The following is a 22,804-nucleotide window of genomic DNA, read 5'->3' on the forward strand; positions in this document are numbered from 1 at the left end:
TCTATCAGTGAGTCCATAGTGTTCTATATCTATCAGTGAGTCCATAGTGTTCTATATCTATCAGTGAGTCTCTGCTGGTGAGTCCATAGTGTTCTATATCTATCAGTGAGTCCATAGTGTTCTATATCTATCAGTGAGTCCATAGTGTTCTATATCTATCAGTGAGTCCATAGTGTTCTATATCTATCAGTGAGTCCATAGTGTTCTATATCTATCAGTGAGTCCATAGTGTTCTGTATCTATCAGTGAGTCCATAGTGTTCTATATCTATCAGTGAGTCCATAGTGTTCTATATCTATCAGTGAGTCTCTGTTGGTGAGTCCATAGTGTTCTATATCTATCAGTGAGTCCATAGTGTTCTATATCTATCAGTGAGTCTCTGCTGGTGAGTCCATAGTGTTCTATATCTATCAGTGAGTCCATAGCGTTCTATATCTATCAGTGAGTCTCTGCTGGTGAGCCCATAGCGTTCTATATCTATCAGTGAGTCTCTGCTGGTGAGTCCATAGTGTTCTATATCTATCAGTGAGTCCATAGCGTTCTATATCTATCAGTGAGTCTCTGCTGGTGAGCCCATAGCGTTCTATATCTATCAGTGAGTCCATAGTGTTCTATATCTATCAGTGAGTCCATAGTGTTCTATATCTATCAGTGAGTCCATAGCGTTCTATATCTATCAGTGAGTCTCTGCTGGTGAGTCCATAGTGTTCTATATCTATCAGTGAGCCCATAGTGTTCTATATCTATCAGTGAGTCCATAGTGTTCTATATCTATCAGTGAGTCCATAGTGTTCTATATCTATCAGTGAGTCTCTGCTGGTGAGCCCATAGTGTTCTATATCTATCAGTGAGCCCATAGTGTTCTATATCTATCAGTGAGTCCATAGTGTTCTATATCTATCAGTGAGTCCATAGTGTTCTATATCTATCAGTGAGTCCATAGCGTTCTATATCTATCAGTGAGTCTCTGCTGGTGAGTCCATAGCGTTCTATATCTATCAGTGAGTCCATAGTGTTCTATATCTATCAGTGAGTCCATAGTGTTCTATATCTATCAGTGAGTCCATAGTGTTCTATATCTATCAGTGAGTCTCTGCTGGTGAGTCCATAGTGTTCTATATCTATCAGTGAGTCTCTGCTGGTGAGCCCATAGTGTTCTATATCTATCAGTGAGTCTCTGCTGGTGAGTCCATAGTGTCCTATATCTATCAGTGAGTCCATAGTGTTCTATATCTATCAGTGAGTCTCTGCTGGTGAGCCCATAGCGTTCTATATCTATCAGTGAGTCCATAGTGTTCTATATCTATCAGTGAGTCCATAGTGTTCTATATCTATCAGTGAGTCTCTGCTGGTGAGTCCATAGTGTTCTATATCTATCAGTGAGTCCATAGTGTTCTGTATCTATCAGTGAGTCCATAGTGTTCTGTATCTATCAGTGAGTCTCTGCTGGTGAGTCCATAGTGTTCTATATCTATCAGTGAGTCTCTGCTGGTGAGTCCATAGTGTTCTATATCTATCAGTGAGTCTCTGCTGGTGAGTCCATAGTGTTCTATATCTATCAGTGAGTCTCTGCTGGTGAGTCCATAGTGTTCTATATCTATCAGTGAGTCTCTGCTGGTGAGCCCATAGTGTTCTATATCTATCAGTGAGTCCATAGTGTTCTATATCTATCAGTGAGTCCATAGTGTTCTATATCTATCAGTGAGTCCATAGTGTTCTATATCTATCAGTGAGTCTCTGCTGGTGAGCCCATAGTGTTCTATATCTATCAGTGAGTCCATAGTGTTCTATATCTATCAGTGAGTCCATAGTGTTCTATATCTATCAGTGAGTCCATAGTGTTCTATATCTATCAGTGAGTCTCTGCTGGTGAGTCCATAGTGTTCTATATCTATCAGTGAGTCTCTGCTGGTGAGCCCATAGTGTTCTATATCTATCAGTGAGTCTCTGCTGGTGAGTCCATAGTGTCCTATATCTATCAGTGAGTCCATAGTGTTCTATATCTATCAGTGAGTCTCTGCTGGTGAGCCCATAGCGTTCTATATCTATCAGTGAGTCCATAGTGTTCTATATCTATCAGTGAGTCCATAGTGTTCTATATCTATCAGTGAGTCTCTGCTGGTGAGTCCATAGTGTTCTATATCTATCAGTGAGTCCATAGTGTTCTGTATCTATCAGTGAGTCCATAGTGTTCTGTATCTATCAGTGAGTCTCTGCTGGTGAGTCCATAGTGTTCTATATCTATCAGTGAGTCTCTGCTGGTGAGTCCATAGTGTTCTATATCTATCAGTGAGTCTCTGCTGGTGAGTCCATAGTGTTCTATATCTATCAGTGAGTCTCTGCTGGTGAGTCCATAGTGTTCTATATCTATCAGTGAGTCTCTGCTGGTGAGCCCATAGTGTTCTATATCTATCAGTGAGTCCATAGTGTTCTATATCTATCAGTGAGTCCATAGTGTTCTATATCTATCAGTGAGTCTCTGCTGGTGAGTCCATAGTGTTCTATATCTATCAGTGAGTCTCTGCTGGTGAGTCCATAGTGTTCTATATCTATCAGTGAGTCCATAGTGTTCTATATCTATCAGTGAGTCCATAGTGTTCTATATCTATCAGTGAGTCCATAGTGTTCTATATCTATCAGTGAGTCCATAGTGTCCTATATCTATCAGTGAGTCTCTGCTGGTGAGTCCATAGTGTTCTATATCTATCAGTGAGTCTCTGCTGGTGAGCCCATAGCGTTCTATATCTATCAGTGAGTCTCTGCTGGTGAGTCCATAGTGTTCTATATCTATCAGTGAGTCCATAGCGTTCTATATCTATCAGTGAGTCTCTGCTGGTGAGTCCATAGTGTTCTATATCTATCAGTGAGTCCATAGTGTTCTATATCTATCAGTGAGTCCATAGTGTTCTATATCTATCAGTGAGTCCATAGTGTTCTATATCTATCAGTGAGTCTCTGCTGGTGAGCCCATAGTGTTCTATATCTATCAGTGAGTCTCTGCTGGTGAGTCCATAGTGTTCTATATCTATCAGTGAGTCCATAGTGTTCTATATCTATCAGTGAGTCCATAGTGTTCTATATCTATCAGTGAGTCTCTGCTGGTGAGTCCATAGTGTTCTATATCTATCAGTGAGTCCATAGTGTTCTATATCTATCAGTGAGTCCATAGTGTTCTATATCTATCAGTGAGTCTCTGTTGGTGAGTCCATAGTGTTCTATATCTATCAGTGAGTCCATAGTGTTCTATATCTATCAGTGAGTCTCTGCTGGTGAGTCCATAGTGTTCTATATCTATCAGTGAGTCCATAGTGTTCTATATCTATCAGTGAGTCTCTGCTGGTGAGTCCATAGTGTTCTATATCTATCAGTGAGTCCATAGTGTTCTATATCTATCAGTGAGTCCATAGTGTTCTATATCTATCAGTGAGTCCATAGTGTTCTATATCTATCAGTGAGTCCATAGTGTTCTATATCTATCAGTGAGTCCATAGTGTTCTATATCTATCAGTGAGTCCATAGTGTTCTGTATCTATCAGTGAGTCCATAGTGTTCTATATCTATCAGTGAGTCCATAGTGTTCTATATCTATCAGTGAGTCCATAGTGTCCTATATCTATCAGTGAGTCCATAGTGTTCTGTATCTATCAGTGAGTCCATAGTGTTCTATATCTATCAGTGAGTCCATAGTGTTCTATATCTATCAGTGAGTCTCTGCTGGTGAGTCCATAGTGTTCTATATCTATCAGTGAGTCCATAGTGTTCTATATCTATCAGTGAGTCCATAGTGTTCTATATCTATCAGTGAGTCCATAGTGTTCTATATCTATCAGTGAGTCCATAGTGTTCTATATCTATCAGTGAGTCCATAGTGTTCTGTATCTATCAGTGAGTCCATAGTGTTCTATATCTATCAGTGAGTCCATAGTGTTCTATATCTATCAGTGAGTCTCTGTTGGTGAGTCCATAGTGTTCTATATCTATCAGTGAGTCCATAGTGTTCTATATCTATCAGTGAGTCTCTGCTGGTGAGTCCATAGTGTTCTATATCTATCAGTGAGTCCATAGCGTTCTATATCTATCAGTGAGTCTCTGCTGGTGAGCCCATAGCGTTCTATATCTATCAGTGAGTCTCTGCTGGTGAGTCCATAGTGTTCTATATCTATCAGTGAGTCCATAGCGTTCTATATCTATCAGTGAGTCTCTGCTGGTGAGCCCATAGCGTTCTATATCTATCAGTGAGTCCATAGTGTTCTATATCTATCAGTGAGTCCATAGTGTTCTATATCTATCAGTGAGTCCATAGCGTTCTATATCTATCAGTGAGTCTCTGCTGGTGAGTCCATAGTGTTCTATATCTATCAGTGAGCCCATAGTGTTCTATATCTATCAGTGAGTCCATAGTGTTCTATATCTATCAGTGAGTCCATAGTGTTCTATATCTATCAGTGAGTCTCTGCTGGTGAGCCCATAGTGTTCTATATCTATCAGTGAGCCCATAGTGTTCTATATCTATCAGTGAGTCCATAGTGTTCTATATCTATCAGTGAGTCCATAGTGTTCTATATCTATCAGTGAGTCCATAGCGTTCTATATCTATCAGTGAGTCTCTGCTGGTGAGTCCATAGCGTTCTATATCTATCAGTGAGTCCATAGTGTTCTATATCTATCAGTGAGTCCATAGTGTTCTATATCTATCAGTGAGTCCATAGTGTTCTATATCTATCAGTGAGTCTCTGCTGGTGAGTCCATAGTGTTCTATATCTATCAGTGAGTCTCTGCTGGTGAGCCCATAGTGTTCTATATCTATCAGTGAGTCTCTGCTGGTGAGTCCATAGTGTCCTATATCTATCAGTGAGTCCATAGTGTTCTATATCTATCAGTGAGTCTCTGCTGGTGAGCCCATAGCGTTCTATATCTATCAGTGAGTCCATAGTGTTCTATATCTATCAGTGAGTCCATAGTGTTCTATATCTATCAGTGAGTCTCTGCTGGTGAGTCCATAGTGTTCTATATCTATCAGTGAGTCCATAGTGTTCTGTATCTATCAGTGAGTCCATAGTGTTCTGTATCTATCAGTGAGTCTCTGCTGGTGAGTCCATAGTGTTCTATATCTATCAGTGAGTCTCTGCTGGTGAGTCCATAGTGTTCTATATCTATCAGTGAGTCTCTGCTGGTGAGTCCATAGTGTTCTATATCTATCAGTGAGTCTCTGCTGGTGAGTCCATAGTGTTCTATATCTATCAGTGAGTCTCTGCTGGTGAGCCCATAGTGTTCTATATCTATCAGTGAGTCCATAGTGTTCTATATCTATCAGTGAGTCCATAGTGTTCTATATCTATCAGTGAGTCCATAGTGTTCTATATCTATCAGTGAGTCTCTGCTGGTGAGCCCATAGTGTTCTATATCTATCAGTGAGTCTCTGCTGGTGAGTCCATAGTGTCCTATATCTATCAGTGAGTCCATAGTGTTCTATATCTATCAGTGAGTCTCTGCTGGTGAGTCCATAGCGTTCTATATCTATCAGTGAGTCTCTGCTGGTGAGTCCATAGTGTTCTATATCTATCAGTGAGTCCATAGCGTTCTATATCTATCAGTGAGTCTCTGCTGGTGAGCCCATAGCGTTCTATATCTATCAGTGAGTCTCTGCTGGTGAGCCCATAGCGTTCTATATCTATCAGTGAGTCTCTGCTGGTGAGTCCATAGCGTTCTATATCTATCAGTGAGTCCATAGTGTTCTATATCTATCAGTGAGTCCATAGTGTTCTATATCTATCAGTGAGTCCATAGTGTTCTATATCTATCAGTGAGTCCATAGTGTTCTATATCTATCAGTGATTCCATAGTGTTCTGTATCTATCAGTGAGTCCATAGTGTTCTATATCTATCAGTGAGTCTCTGCTGGTGAGTCCATAGTGTTCTATATCTATCAGTGAGTCTCTGCTGGTGAGTCCATAGTGTTCTATATCTATCAGTGAGTCCATAGGTCCATAGTGTTCTATATCTATCAGTGAGTCCATAGTGTTCTATATCTATCAGTGAGTCCATAGTGTTCTATATCTATCAGTGAGTCCATAGTGTTCTATATCTATCAGTGAGTCCATAGTGTTCTATATCTATCAGTGAGTCCATAGTGTTCTATATCTATCAGTGAGTCCATAGTGTTCTATATCTATCAGTGAGTCCATAGCGTTCTATATCTATCAGTGAGTCTCTGCTGGTGAGTCCATAGTGTTCTATATCTATCAGTGAGTCCATAGTGTTCTATATCTATCAGTGAGTCTCTGCTGGTGAGCCCATAGCGTTCTATATCTATCAGTGAGTCCATAGTGTTCTATATCTATCAGTGAGTCCATAGTGTTCTATATCTATCAGTGAGTCTCTGCTGGTGAGTCCATAGTGTTCTATATCTATCAGTGAGTCCATAGCGTTCTATATCTATCAGTGAGTCCATAGTGTTCTATATCTATCAGTGAGTCCATAGTGTTCTATATCTATCAGTGAGTCTCTGCTGGTGAGTCCATAGTGTTCTATATCTATCAGTGAGTCCATAGTGTTCTATATCTATCAGTGAGTCTCTGCTGGTGAGTCCATAGTGTTCTATATCTATCAGTGAGTCCATAGTGTTCTATATCTATCAGTGAGTCCATAGTGTTCTATATCTATCAGTGAGTCCATAGTGTTCTATATCTATCAGTGAGTCCATAGTGTTCTGTATCTATCAGTGAGTCTCTGCTGGTGAGCCCATAGTGTTCTATATCTATCAGTGAGTCTCTGCTGGTGAGTCCATAGCGTTCTATATCTATCAGTGAGTCCATAGTGTTCTATATCTATCAGTGAGTCCATAGTGTTCTATATCTATCAGTGAGTCCATAGTGTTCTATATCTATCAGTGAGTCCATAGCGTTCTATATCTATCAGTGAGTCCATAGTGTTTCTATATCTATCAGTGAGTCCATAGTGTTCTATATCTATCAGTGAGTCCATAGTGTTCTATATCTATCAGTGAGTCCATAGTGTTCTATATCTATCAGTGAGTCCATAGTGTTCTATATCTATCAGTGAGTCCATAGTGTTCTATATCTATCAGTGAGTCTCTGCTGGTGAGTCCATAGTGTTCTATATCTATCAGTGAGTCCATAGTGTTCTATATCTATCAGTGAGTCCACAGTGTTCTATATCTATCAGTGAGTCTCTGCTGGTGAGTCCATAGTGTTCTATATCTATCAGTGAGTCCATAGTGTTCTATATCTATCAGTGAGTCTCTGCTGGTGAGTCCATAGTGTTCTATATCTATCAGTGAGTCCATAGTGTTCTATATCTATCAGTGAGTCCACAGTGTTCTATATCTATCAGTGAGTCTCTGCTGGTGAGTCCATAGTGTTCTATATCTATCAGTGAGTCCATAGTGTTCTATATCTATCAGTGAGTCCACAGTGTTCTATATCTATCAGTGAGTCTCTGCTGGTGAGTCCATAGTGTTCTATATCTATCAGTGAGTCCATAGTGTTCTATATCTATCAGTGAGTCCATAGTGTTCTGTATCTATCAGTGAGTCCATAGTGTTCTATATCTATCAGTGAGTCTCTGCTGGTGAGTCCATAGTGTTCTATATCTATCAGTGAGTCCATAGTGTTCTATATCTATCAGTGAGTCCACAGTGTTCTATATCTATCAGTGAGTCTCTGCTGGTGAGTCCATAGTGTTCTATATCTATCAGTGAGTCCATAGTGTTCTATATCTATCAGTGAGTCCATAGTGTTCTATATCTATCAGTGAGTCCACAGTGTTCTATATCTATCAGTGAGTCTCTGCTGGTGAGTCCATAGTGTTCTATATCTATCAGTGAGTCTCTGCTGGTGAGTCCATAGTGTTCTATATCTATCAGTGAGTCCATAGTGTTCTATATCTATCAGTGAGTCCATAGTGTTCTATATCTATCAGTGAGTCCATAGTGTTCTATATCTATCAGTGAGTCCACAGTGTTCTATATCTATCAGTGAGTCCATAGTGTTCTATATCTATCAGTGAGTCCATAGTGTTCTATATCTATCAGTGAGTCCATAGTGTTCTATATCTATCAGTGAGTCCATAGTGTTCTATATCTATCAGTTAGTCCACAGTGTTCTATATCTATCAGTGAGTCTCTGCTGGTGAGTCCATAGTGTTCTATATCTATCAGTGAGTCCATAGTGTTCTATATCTATCAGTGAGTCCATAGTGTTCTATATCTATCAGTGAGTCCACAGTGTTCTATATCTATCAGTGAGTCTCTGCTGGTGAGTCCATAGTGTTCTATATCTATCAGTGAGTCTCTGCTGGTGAGTCCATAGTGTTCTATATCTATCAGTGAGTCCATAGTGTTCTATATCTATCAGTGAGTCCATAGTGTTCTATATCTATCAGTGAGTCCATAGTGTTCTATATCTATCAGTGAGTCCATAGTGTTCTATATCTATCAGTGAGTCCATAGTGTTCTATATCTATCAGTGAGTCTCTGCTGGTGAGCCCATAGTGTTCTATATCTATCAGTGAGTCTCTGCTGGTGAGTCCATAGTGTTCTATATCTATCAGTGAGTCTCTGCTGGTGAGTCCATAGTGTTCTATATCTATCAGTGAGTCCATAGTGTTCTATATCTATCAGTGAGTCCACAGTGTTCTATATCTATCAGTGAGTCTCTGCTGGTGAGTCCATAGTGTTCTATATCTATCAGTGAGTCCATAGTGTTCTATATCTATCAGTGAGTCCATAGTGTTCTATATCTATCAGTGAGTCCATAGTGTTCTGTATCTATCAGTGAGTCCATAGTGTTCTATATCTATCAGTGAGTCTCTGCTGGTGAGTCCATAGTGTTCTATATCTATCAGTGAGTCCATAGCGTTCTATATCTATCAGTGAGTCTCTGCTGGTGAGCCCATAGCGTTCTATATCTATCAGTGAGTCCATAGTGTTCTATATCTATCAGTGAGTCCATAGTGTTCTATATCTATCAGTGAGTCCATAGTGTTCTATATCTATCAGTGAGTCCATAGTGTTCTATATCTATCAGTGAGTCTCTGCTGGTGAGCCCATAGTGTTCTATATCTATCAGTGAGTCTCTGCTGGTGAGCCCATAGTGTTCTATATCTATCAGTGAGTCCATAGTGTTCTATATCTATCAGTGAGCCCATAGTGTTCTATATCTATCAGTGAGTCTCTGCTGGTGAGCCCATAGTGTTCTATATCTATCAGTGAGTCTCTGCTGGTGAGTCCATAGTGTTCTATATCTATCAGTGAGTCTCTGCTGGTGAGTCCATAGTGTTCTATATCTATCAGTGAGTCCATAGTGTTCTATATCTATCAGTGAGTCCATAGTGTTCTGTATCTATCAGTGAGTCCATAGTGTTCTATATCTATCAGTGAGTCTCTGCTGGTGAGTCCATAGTGTTCTATATCTATCAGTGAGTCCATAGCGTTCTATATCTATCAGTGAGTCTCTGCTGGTGAGCCCATAGCGTTCTATATCTATCAGTGAGTCCATAGTGTTCTATATCTATCAGTGAGTCCATAGTGTTCTATATCTATCAGTGAGTCCATAGTGTTCTATATCTATCAGTGAGTCCATAGTGTTCTATATCTATCAGTGAGTCCATAGTGTTCTATATCTATCAGTGAGTCCATAGTGTTCTATATCTATCAGTGAGTCCATAGTGTTCTATATCTATCAGTGAGTCCACAGTGTTCTATATCTATCAGTGAGTCTCTGCTGGTGAGTCCATAGTGTTCTATATCTATCAGTGAGTCCATAGTGTCTATATCTATCAGTGAGTCCACAGTGTTCTATATCTATCAGTGAGTCTCTGCTGGTGAGTCCATAGTGTTCTATATCTATCAGTGAGTCCATAGTGTTCTATATCTATCAGTGAGTCCATAGTGTTCTGTATCTATCAGTGAGTCCATAGTGTTCTATATCTATCAGTGAGTCTCTGCTGGTGAGTCCATAGTGTTCTATATCTATCAGTGAGCCCATAGTGTTCTATATCTATCAGTGAGTCTCTGCTGGTGAGCCCATAGCGTTCTATATCTATCAGTGAGTCCATAGTGTTCTATATCTATCAGTGAGTCCATAGTGTTCTATATCTATCAGTGAGTCCATAGTGTTCTATATCTATCAGTGAGTCTCTGCTGGTGAGCCCATAGTGTTCTATATCTATCAGTGAGTCCATAGTGTTCTATATCTATCAGTGAGTCTCTGCTGGTGAGTCCATAGTGTTCTATATCTATCAGTGAGTCTCTGCTGGAGAGTCCATAGTGTTCTATATCTATCAGTGAGTCTCTGCTGGAGAGTCCATAGTGTTCTATATCTATCAGTGAGTCCATAGTGTTCTATATCTATCAGTGAGTCCATAGTGTTCTATATCTATCAGTGAGTCCATAGTGTTCTATATCTATCAGTGAGTCCATAGTGTTCTATATCTATCAGTGAGTCCATAGTGTTCTATATCTATCAGTGAGTCCATAGTGTTCTGTATCTATCAGTGAGTCCATAGTGTTCTATATCTATCAGTGAGTCTCTGCTGGTGAGTCCATAGTGTTCTATATCTATCAGTGAGTCCATAGTGTTCTGTATCTATCAGTGAGTCCATAGTGTTCTATATCTATCAGTGAGTCCATAGTGTTCTGTATCTATCAGTGAGTCCATAGTGTTCTATATCTATCAGTGAGCCCATAGTGTTCTATATCTATCAGTGAGTCTCTGCTGGTGAGTCCATAGTGTTCTATATCTATCAGTGAGTCTCTGCTGGTGAGTCCATAGTGTTCTATATCTATCAGTGAGTCCATAGTGTTCTATATCTATCAGTGAGTCCATAGTGTTCTGTATCTATCAGTGAGTCCATAGTGTTCTATATCTATCAGTGAGTCTCTGCTGGTGAGTCCATAGTGTTCTATATCTATCAGTGAGTCCATAGCGTTCTATATCTATCAGTGAGTCTCTGCTGGTGAGCCCATAGCGTTCTATATCTATCAGTGAGTCCATAGTGTTCTATATCTATCAGTGAGTCCATAGTGTTCTATATCTATCAGTGAGTCCATAGTGTTCTATATCTATCAGTGAGTCCATAGTGTTCTATATCTATCAGTGAGTCCATAGTGTTCTATATCTATCAGTGAGTCCATAGTGTTCTATATCTATCAGTGAGTCCATAGTGTTCTATATCTATCAGTGAGTCCACAGTGTTCTATATCTATCAGTGAGTCTCTGCTGGTGAGTCCATAGTGTTCTATATCTATCAGTGAGTCCATAGTGTCTATATCTATCAGTGAGTCCACAGTGTTCTATATCTATCAGTGAGTCTCTGCTGGTGAGTCCATAGTGTTCTATATCTATCAGTGAGTCCATAGTGTTCTATATCTATCAGTGAGTCCATAGTGTTCTGTATCTATCAGTGAGTCCATAGTGTTCTATATCTATCAGTGAGTCTCTGCTGGTGAGTCCATAGTGTTCTATATCTATCAGTGAGCCCATAGTGTTCTATATCTATCAGTGAGTCTCTGCTGGTGAGCCCATAGCGTTCTATATCTATCAGTGAGTCCATAGTGTTCTATATCTATCAGTGAGTCCATAGTGTTCTATATCTATCAGTGAGTCCATAGTGTTCTATATCTATCAGTGAGTCTCTGCTGGTGAGCCCATAGTGTTCTATATCTATCAGTGAGTCCATAGTGTTCTATATCTATCAGTGAGTCTCTGCTGGTGAGTCCATAGTGTTCTATATCTATCAGTGAGTCTCTGCTGGAGAGTCCATAGTGTTCTATATCTATCAGTGAGTCTCTGCTGGAGAGTCCATAGTGTTCTATATCTATCAGTGAGTCCATAGTGTTCTATATCTATCAGTGAGTCCATAGTGTTCTATATCTATCAGTGAGTCCATAGTGTTCTATATCTATCAGTGAGTCCATAGTGTTCTATATCTATCAGTGAGTCCATAGTGTTCTATATCTATCAGTGAGTCCATAGTGTTCTGTATCTATCAGTGAGTCCATAGTGTTCTATATCTATCAGTGAGTCTCTGCTGGTGAGTCCATAGTGTTCTATATCTATCAGTGAGTCCATAGTGTTCTGTATCTATCAGTGAGTCCATAGTGTTCTATATCTATCAGTGAGTCTCTGCTGGTGAGTCCATAGTGTTCTATATCTATCAGTGAGCCCATAGTGTTCTATATCTATCAGTGAGTCTCTGCTGGTGAGTCCATAGTGTTCTATATCTATCAGTGAGTCCATAGTGTTCTGTATCTATCAGTGAGTCCATAGTGTTCTATATCTATCAGTGAGTCTCTGCTGGTGAGTCCATAGTGTTCTATATCTATCAGTGAGTCCATAGTGTTCTATATCTATCAGTGAGTCTCTGCTGGTGAGTCCATAGTGTTCTATATCTATCAGTGAGTCCATAGTGTTCTGTATCTATCAGTGAGTCCATAGTGTTCTATATCTATCAGTGAGTCTCTGCTGGAGAGTCCATAGTGTTCTATATCTATCAGTGAGCCCATAGTGTTCTATATCTATCAGTGAGTCTCTGCTGGTGAGTCCATAGTGTTCTATATCTATCAGTGAGTCCATAGTGTTCTGTATCTATCAGTGAGTCCATAGTGTTCTATATCTATCAGTGAGTCTCTGCTGGAGAGTCCATAGTGTTCTATATCTATCAGTGAGTCCATAGCGTTCTATATCTATCAGTGAGTCCATAGTGTTCTATATCTATCAGTGAGTCCATAGTGTTCTATATCTATCAGTGAGTCCATAGTGTTCTATATCTATCAGTGAGTCTCTGCTGGTGAGTCCATAGCGTTCTATATCTATCAGTGAGTCCATAGTGTTCTATATCTATCAGTGAGTCCATAGTGTTCTATATCTATCAGTGAGTCCATAGTGTTCTATATCTATCAGTGAGTCTCTGCTGGTGAGTCCATAGTGTTCTATATCTATCAGTGAGTCCATAGTGTTCTATATCTATCAGTGAGTCTCTGCTGGAGAGTCCATAGTGTTCTATATCTATCAGTGAGTCCATAGTGTTCTATATCTATCAGTGAGTCCATAGTGTTCTATATCTATCAGTGAGTCCATAGCGTTCTATATCTATCAGTGAGTCCATAGCGTTCTATATCTATCAGTGAGTCTCTGTTGTACGGCGCACATGAGGTGATGAAGTTGCACTTTCTGTCAGAAGTCATCCAGAGCTCTTTGACTTCTCTGTACAGCGGCCATTTTGTCCCAGCGCTTCCTACTAGCGTTGTTTTCCTCCTCTGTTCTTCTCCCCTCTCTTCCTTCAGAAAAGCATCACTACTTTGTTCATTTGCTCAATTTCTCTTGTTCACTTTCAGTTGTAAATGTCCACCTTCACCGAAAAGGACGTTCGGTAGATACCAGCTATGCTTGTATAACTTTATGAGCTGGATTTGTCTGTCTTTGCAATTCGTTTATGTACGTTTAGCTAACAGCGTCCATGTGATTTCGTTATTAGTTTGTGCTAAATTTGTTATCATTCTGGTAATGGAGGCCCAATGGGCTTTTCTCACGTTCTTAGCGCCCCCTTGTGTGCTCTGCCGGTAATACCCTCAATCCCGGGATGATAGGAGGATGGTATGACAATATGAAAATGGGGATACTGTCCAAGCCTAGCTAGTTATATAATGTTGATTCTCTGTGACTGAAGCTTCCTGGCTAGAGAGGACAGGTCACTCTTACTCAGACAACAACGCTTCACCCCAGCTGCCAAACTAACCCTGATTCAGATGACCATCCTACCCATGTTAGATTACGGAGACGTAATTTATAGATTGGCAGGTAAGGGTGCTCTCGAGCGGCAAGATGTTCTTTACCATTCAGCCATCAGATTTGCCACCAATGCTCCTTATAGGACACATCACTGCACTCTATACTCCTCTGTAAACTGGTCATCTCTGTATACCCGTCGCAAGACCCACTGGTTGATGCTTATTTATAAAACCCTCTTAGGCATCACACCCCCCTATCTGAGATACCTACTGCAGCCCTCATCCTCCACATACAACACCCGTTCTGCCAGTCACATTCTGTTAAAGGTCCCCAAAGCACACACATCCCTGGGTCGCTCCTCTTTCCAGTTCGCTGCAGCTAGCGACCGGAACGAGCTGTAAAAAACACTCAAACTGAACAGTTTTATCTCCATCTCTTCATTCAAAGACTCAATCATGGACACTCTTACTGCCAGTTGAGGCTGCTTCGCGTGATGTATTGTTGTCTCCACCTTCTTGCCCTTTGTGCTGTTGTCTGTTGCCCAATAATGTCTGTACCATGTCTTGTGCTGCTGCCATGTTGTGTTGTTGTCATGTTGTGTTGTCTTGGGTCTCTCTTTTTGTAGTGTTGTGGTGTCTCTCTTTATGTAGTGTTGTGGTGTCTCTTTATGTAGTGTTGTGGTGTTTCTCTTTATGTAGTGTTGTGGTGTCTCTCTTTATGTAGTGTTGTGGCGTCTCTCTTTATGTAGTGTTGTGGCATCTCTCTTTATGTAGTGTTGTGGTGTCTCTCTTTATGTAGTGTTGTGGTCTCTCTCTTTATGTAGTGTTGTGGTGTCTCTCTTTATGTAGTGTTGTGGCGTCTCTCTTTATGTAGTGTTGTGGTGTTTCTCTTTATGTAGTGTTGTGGTGTCTCTCTTTATGTAGTGTTGTGGTCTCTCTTTATGTAGTGTTGTGGCGTCTCTCTTTATGTAGTGTTGTGGCGTCTCTCTTTATGTAGTGTTGTGGCGTCTCTCTTTATGTAGTGTTGTGGTGTCTTTATGTAGTATTGTGGTTTCTCTCTTTATGTAGTGTTGTGGTGTCTCTCTTTATATAGTGTTGTGGCGTCTCTCTTTATGTAGTGTTGTGGTGTCTCTCTCTCTTTATGTAGTGTTGTGGTGTCTCTCTTTATGTAGTGTTGTGGCGTCTCTCTTTATGTAGTGTTGTGGTTTCTCTCTCTCTTTATGTAGTGTTGTGGTGTCTCTCTTTATGTAGTGTTGTGGTGTCTCTCTTTATGTAGTGTTGTGGTGTCTCTCTTTATGTAGTGTTGTGGCGTCTCTCTTTATGTAGTGTTGTGGCGTCTCTCTTTATGTAGTGTTGTGGCGTCTCTCTTTATGTAGTGTTGTGGTGTCTCTCTTTATGTAGTGTTGTGGTGTCTCTCTCTCTTTATGTAGTGTTGTGGTGTCTCTCTTTATGTAGTGTTGTGGTGTCTCTCTCTCTTTATGTAGTGTTGTGGTGTCTCTCTTTATGTAGTGTTGTGGTGTCTCTCTTTATGTAGTGTTGTGGTGTCTCTCTTTATGTAGTGTTGTGGTGTCTCTCTTTATGTAGTGTTGTGGCGTCTCTCTTTATGTAGTGTTGTGGTGTCTCTCTCTCTTTATGTAGTGTTGTGGTGTCTCTCTCTTTATGTAGTGTTGTGGTGTCTCTCTCTCTTTATGTAGTGTTGTGGTGTCTCTCTCTCTTTATGTAGTGTTGTGGTGTCTCTCTCTCTTTATGTAGTGTTGTGGTGTCTCTCTTTATGTAGTGTTGTGGTGTCTCTCTTTATGTAGTGTTGTGGTGTCTCTCTTTATGTAGTGTTGTGGTGTCTCTCTTTATGTAGTGTTGTGGTGTCTCTCTTTATGTAGTGTTGTGGTGTCTCTCTTTATGTAGTGTTGTGGTGTCTCTCTTTATGTAGTGTTGTGGTGTCTCTCTCTCTTTATGTAGTGTTGTGGTGTCTCTCTCTCTTTATGTAGTGTTGTGGTGTCTCTCTCTCTTTATGTAGTGTTGTGGTGTCTCTCTCTCTTTATGTGGTGTTGTGGTGTCTCTCTTGTCGTGATGTGTTGCTTCCATGTAGTGTTGTGGTGTTATTCTCTATCTCAGCCCCCGTCCCCGCAGGAGGCCTTTTGCCTTTTGGTAGGCCGTCATTGTAAATAAGAATTTGTTCTTAACTGACTTGCTTATTTAAATGAAGGTAAACAAATTTATATATATATATATATCACACTGAACAGAGAAGACACTGTAACTCTATTGGAGAGAGATGAGAGAGAGGGGGAGGAGCTAGAGGGAGAAGACTATCTATGCTGTCTTTCTCTGGCTCATTATTCCAATCACGAGTACTGGAGGACTAGTCTGGGAGGGTGTTGGGGGGAGTCTGGGAGTGTGTGTTGGGGGAGTCTGGGAGTGTGTGTTGGGGGAGTCTGGGAGGGTGTGTTGGGGGGAGTCTGGGAGGGTGTGTTGGGGGAGTCTGGGAGTGTGTTGGGGGGACTGTGGGAGTGTGTTGGGGGAGTCTGGGAGTGTGTGTTGGGGGGAGTCTGGGAGGGTGTGTTGGGGGAGTCTGGGAGTGTGTTGGGGGACTGTGGGAGTGTGTTGGGGGAGTCTGGGAGTGTGTGTTGGGGGAGTCTGGGAGTGTGTTGGGGGGAGTCTGGGAGTGTGTGTTGGGGGAGTCTGGGAGTGTGTGTTGGGGGGGAGTCTGGGAGGGTGTGTTGGGGGGAGTCTGGGAGTGTGTTGGGGGGACTGTGGGAGTGTGTTGGGGGAGTCTGGGAGTGTGTGTTGGGGGGAGTCTGGGAGTGTGTTGGGGGGAGTCTGGGAGTGTGTGTTGGGGGAGTCTGGGAGTGTGTGTTGGGGGAGTCTGGGAGTGTGTGTTGGGGGAGTCTGGGAGTGTGTGTTGGGGGGAGTCTGGGAGTGTGTGTTGGGGGGAGTCTGGGAGGGTGTGTTGGGGGAGTCTGGGAGGGTGTGTTGGGGGAGTCTGGGAGTGTGTGTTGGGGGGAGTCTGGGAGTGTGTGTTGGGGGGAGTCTGGGAGGGTGTGTTGGGGGGAGTCTGGGAGTGTGTGTTGGGGGGAGTCTGGGAGGGTGTGTTGGGGGGAGTCTGGGAGGGTGTGTTCTGGGAGTGTGTGATGAATAATGAATCTCAGTACTGCCACCTGTTGATGGAAAGTTAATAATCCCATATCTACCTTCTAGCATTACCACCTGTTAATAATCCCATATCTGCCTTCTAGCATTACCACCTGTTAATAATCCCATATCTGCCTTCTAGCATTACCACCAGTTAATAATCCCATATCTACCTTCTAGCATTACCACCAGTTAATAATCCCAGATCTGCCTTCTAGCATTACCACCAGTTAATAATCCCAGATCTGCCTTCTAGCATTACCACCAGTTAATAATCCCAGATCTACCTTCTAGCATTACCACCTGTTAATAATCCCATATCTGCCTTCTAGCATTACCACCAGTTAATAATCCCATATCTACCTTCTAGCATTACCACCAGTTAATAATCCCAGATCTGCCTTCTAGCATTACCACCAGTTAATAATCCCAGATCTGCCTTCTAGCATTACCACCAGTTAATAATCCCAGATCTGCCTTATAGCATTACCACCTGTTAATAATCCCAGATCTGCCTTCTAGCATTACCACCAGTTAATAATCCCAGATCTGCCTTCTAGCATTACCACCTGTTAATAATCCCAGATCTGCCTTCTAGCATTACCACCAGTTAATAATCCCATATCTACCTTCTAGCATTACCACCAGTTAATAATCCCAGATCTGCCTTCTAGCATTACCACCAGTTAATAATCCCAGATCTGCCTTCTAGCATTACCACCAGTTAATAATCCCAGATCTACCTTCTAGCATTACCACCTGTTAATAATCCCATATCTGCCTTCTAGCATTACCACCAGTTAATAATCCCATATCTACCTTCTAGCATTACCACCAGTTAATAATCCCAGATCTGCCTTCTAGCATTACCACCAGTTAATAATCCCAGATCTGCCTTCTAGCATTACCACCAGTTAATAATCCCAGATCTGCCTTATAGCATTACCACCTGTTAATAATCCCAGATCTGCCTTCTAGCATTACCACCAGTTAATAATCCCAGATCTGCCTTCTAGCATTACCACCTGTTAATAATCCCAGATCTGCCTTCTAGCATTACCACCAGTTAATAATCCCAGATCTACCTTCTAGCATTACCACCTGTTAATAATCCCAGATCTACCTTCTAGCATTACCACCAGTTAATAATCCCAGATCTGCCTTCTAGCATTACCACCAGTTAATAATCCCATATCTACCTTCTAGCATTACCACCAGTTAATAATCCCATATCTACCTTCTAGCATTACCACCAGTTAATAATCCCAGATCTGCCTTCTAGCATTACCACCAGTTAATAATCCCAGATCTGCCTTCTAGCATTACCACCAGTTAATAATCCCAGATCTACCTTCTAGCATTACCACCAGTTAATAATCCCAGATCTGCCTTCTAGCATTACCACCAGTTAATAATCCCAGATCTGCCTTCTAGCATTACCACCAGTTAATAATCCCAGATCTGCCTTCTAGCATTACCACCTGTTAATAATCCCAGATCTACCTTCTAGCATTACCACCAGTTAATAATCCCATATCTACCTTCTAGCATTACCACCAGTTAATAATCCCAGATCTGCCTTCTAGCATTACCACCAGTTAATAATCCCAGATCTGCCTTCTAGCATTACCACCAGTTAATAATCCCAGATCTGCCTTATAGCATTACCACCTGTTAATAATCCCAGATCTGCCTTATAGCATTACCACCAGTTAATAATCCCAGATCTGCCTTCAAGCATTACCACCTGTTAATAATCCCAGATCTGCCTTCTAGCATTACCACCAGTTAATAATCCCAGATCTACCTTCTAGTATTACCACCTGTTAATAATCCCAGATCTACCTTCTAGCATTACCACCAGTTAATAATCCCAGATCTGCCTTCTAGCATTACCACCAGTTAATAATCCCATATCTACCTTCTAGCATTACCACCAGTTAATAATCCCATATCTACCTTCTAGCATTACCACCAGTTAATAATCCCAGATCTGCCTTCTAGCATTACCACCAGTTAATAATCCCAGATCTGCCTTCTAGCATTACCACCAGTTAATAATCCCAGATCTACCTTCTAGCATTACCACCAGTTAATAATCCCAGATCTGCCTTCTAGCATTACCACCAGTTAATAATCCCAGATCTGCCTTCTAGCATTACCACCAGTTAATAATCCCAGATCTGCCTTCTAGCATTACCACCTGTTAAGAACCTCCTGAGTGGCGCAGTGGTCTAAGGCACTGCTTTGCAGTGCTAACTGTGCCACTAGAGATCCTGGTTCGAATCCAGGCTCTGTCGCAGCCGGCCGCGACCGGGAGACTCATGGACGGCGCACAATTGGCCCAGCGTCGTCCAGGGTAGGGGAGGGAATGGCCGGCAGGGATGTAGCTCAGTTGATAGAGCATGGCGTTTGCAACGACAGGGTTGTGGGTTCTATTCCCACGGGGGGCCAGTATAAAAAAAAAATGTATTCACTAACTGTAAGTCGCTCTGGATAAGAGCGTCTGCTAAATGACTAAAATGTAAATGTAAAATGTAATAATCCCATATCTACCTTCTAGCATTACCACCAGTTAATAATCCCATATCTACCTTCTAGCATTACCACCAGTTAATAATCCCAGATCTGCCTTCTAGCATTACCACCAGTTAATAATCCCAGATCTGCCTTCTAGCATTACCACCTGTAACTGTCTCTGGAGCAGTTCATTAAGGGTTAATATAACCTGACTGTCTCCTGTTGTTGTGTTTCTCCAGGTAAACTGTCTCTGGAGGAGTTCATTAAGGGTGCTAAAAGTGACCCCTCCATCGTGCGTCTGTTACAGTGTGACCCCAGCAGCGCTGGACAGTTCTAAACCACCCTACCCTGGGGGGGCAACACACAATGTAAGGATCCACTCTATTCATTTAGGTTCCCTGTCAGTGTTCTTCCTGTCTGTGTCTCACCCCTAGTGTGAGATTGAAGAGGGTTGCTCTTACCACCTTCTGTAGTTCCAGGTGAATAGAGAAAAGACTGAATATCTGAAACAGAGTGGATCACTAACCCGTCTGTTACATCCACCAACCTACCCCTCATGCTGTGTGGATCACTAACCCGTCTGTTACATCCACCAACCTACCCCTCATGCTGTGTGGATCACTAACCCGTCTGTTACATCTACCAACCTACCCCTCATGCTGTGTGGATCACTAACCCGTCTGTTACATCCACCAACCTACCCCTCATGCTGTGTGGATCACTAACCCGTCTGTTACATCCACAAACCTACCCCTCATGCTGTGTGGATCACTAACCCGTCTGTTACATCCACCAACCTACCCCTCATGCTGTGTGGATCACTAACCCGTCTGTTACATCCACCAACCTACCCCTCTTGCTGTGTGGATCACTAACCCGTCTGTTACATCCACCAACCTACCCCTCATGCTGTGTGGATCACTAACCCGTCTGTTACATCCACCAACCTACCCCTCATGCTGTGTGGATCACTAACCCGTCTGTTACATCCACCAACCTACCCCTCATGCTGTGTGGATCACTAACCCGTCTGTTACATCCACAAACCTACCCCTCATGCTGTGTGGATCACTAACCCGTCTGTTACATCCACCAACCTACCCCTCATGCTGAGTGGATCACTAACCCGTCTGTTACATCCACAAACCTACCCCTCATGCTGTGTGGATCACTAACCCGTCTGTTACATCCACAAACCTACCCCTCATGCTGTGTGGATCACTAACCCGTCTGTTACATCCACAAACCTTCCCCTCATGCTGTTTGGATCACTAACCCGTCTGTTACATCCACAAACCTACCCCTCATGCTGTGTGGATCACTAACCCGTCTGTTACATCCACAAACCTACCCCTCATGCTGTGTGGATCACTAACCCGTCTGTTACATCCACCAACCTACCCCTCATGCTGTGTGGATCACTAACCCGTCTGTTACATCCACCAACCTACCCCTCATGCTGTGTGGATCACTAACCCGTCTGTTACATCCACCAACCTACCCCTCATGCTGTGTGGATCACTAACCCGTCTGTTACATCCACCAACCTACCCCTCATGCTGTGTGGATCACTAACCCGTCTGTTACATCCACCAACCTACCCCTCATGCTGTGTGGATCACTAACCCGTCTGTTACATCCACAAACCTACCCCTCATGCTGTGTGGATCACTAACCCGTCTGTTACATCCACCAACCTACCCCTCATGCTGTGTGGATCACTAACCCGTCTGTTACATCCGCCAACCTACCCCTCATGCTGTGTGGATCACTAACCCGTCTGTTACATCCACAAACCTACCCCCTCATGCTGTGTGGATCACTAACCCGTCTGTTACATCCACAAACCTTCCCCTCATGCTGTGTGGATCACTAACCCATCTGTTACATCCACAAACCTACCCCTCATGCTGTGTGGATCACTAACCCGTCTGTTACATCCACCAACCTACCCCTCATGCTGTGTGGATCACTAACCCGTCTGTTACATCCACCAACCTACCCCTCATGCTGTGTGGATCACTAACCCGTCTGTTACATCCACCAACCTACCCCTCATGCTGTGTGGATCACTAACCCGTCTGTTACATCTACCAACCTACCCCTCATGCTGTGTGGATCACTAACCCGTCTGTTACATCCACCAACCTACCCCTCATGCTGTGTGGATCACTAACCCGTCTGTTACATCCACAAACCTACCCCTCATGCTGTGTGGATCACTAACCCGTCTGTTACATCCACCAACCTACCCCTCATGCTGTGTGGATCACTAACCCGTCTGTTACATCCGCCAACCTACCCCTCATGCTGTGTGGATCACTAACCCGTCTGTTACATCCACAAACCTACCCCTCATGCTGTGTGGATCACTAACCCGTCTGTTACATCCACAAACCTTCCCCTCATGCTGTGTGGATCACTAACCCGTCTGTTACATCCACAAACCTACCCCTCATGCTGTGTGGATCACTAACCCGTCTGTTACATCCACAAACCTACCCCTCATGCTGTGTGGATCACTAACCCGTCTGTTACATCCACCAACCTACCCCTCATGCTGTGTGGATCACTAACCCGTCTGTTACATCCACCGACCTACCCCTCATGCTGTGTGGATCACTAACCCGTCTGTTACATCCACCGACCTACCCCTCATGCTGTGTGGATCACTAACCCGTCTGTTACATCCACCAACCTACCCCTCATGCTGTGTGGATCACTAACCCGTCTGTTACATCCACCAACCTACCCCTCATGCTGTGTGGATCACTAACCCGTCTGTTACATCCACAAACCTACCCCTCATGCTGTGTGGATCACTAACCCGTCTGTTACATCCACCAACCTACCCTCATGCTGAGTGGATCACTAACCCGTCTGTTACATCCACAAACCTACCCCTCATGCTGTGTGGATCACTAACCCGTCTGTTACATCCACAAACCTACCCCCTCATGCTGTGTGGATCACTAACCCGTCTGTTACATCCACAAACCTACCCCTCATGCTGTGTGGATCACTAACCCGTCTGTTACATCCACAAACCTACCCCCTCATGCTGTGTGGATCACTAACCCGTCTGTTACATCCACCAACCTACCCCTCATGCTGTGTGGATCACTAACCCGTCTGTTACATCCACCAACCTACCCCTCATGCTGTGTGGATCACTAACCCGTCTGTTACATCCACCAACCTACCCCTCATGCTGTGTGGATCACTAACCCGTCTGTTACATCCACCGACCTACCCCTCATGCTGTGTGGATCACTAACCCGTCTGTTACATCCACCGACCTACCCCTCATGCTGTGTGGATCACTAACCCGTCTGTTACATCCACCAACCTACCCCTCATGCTGTGTGGATCACTAACCCGTCTGTTACATCCACAAACCTACCC

General features: G+C 42.7%; 1 protein-coding gene across 1 annotated transcript in view; it reads left to right on the forward strand.

The window, feature by feature from the left end:
• The window catches only part of LOC121555778 (neurocalcin-delta A), a 33,372-nt gene that overhangs the window by 7,635 nt on the left and 2,933 nt on the right, over positions 1–22,804 (forward strand). The window contains exon 3 of the mRNA XM_041869616.2: positions 19,639–19,767. Within this exon, the coding sequence (XP_041725550.1) occupies positions 19,639–19,736 (98 nt within the window). The 3' untranslated portion in view covers positions 19,737–19,767. The remainder of the gene's footprint in view (positions 1–19,638; positions 19,768–22,804) is intronic.

The sequence above is a fragment of the Coregonus clupeaformis genome, unplaced genomic scaffold, assembly GCF_020615455.1.
Source record: "Coregonus clupeaformis isolate EN_2021a unplaced genomic scaffold, ASM2061545v1 scaf0200, whole genome shotgun sequence".
Lineage (NCBI taxonomy): Eukaryota > Metazoa > Chordata > Actinopteri > Salmoniformes > Salmonidae > Coregonus > Coregonus clupeaformis.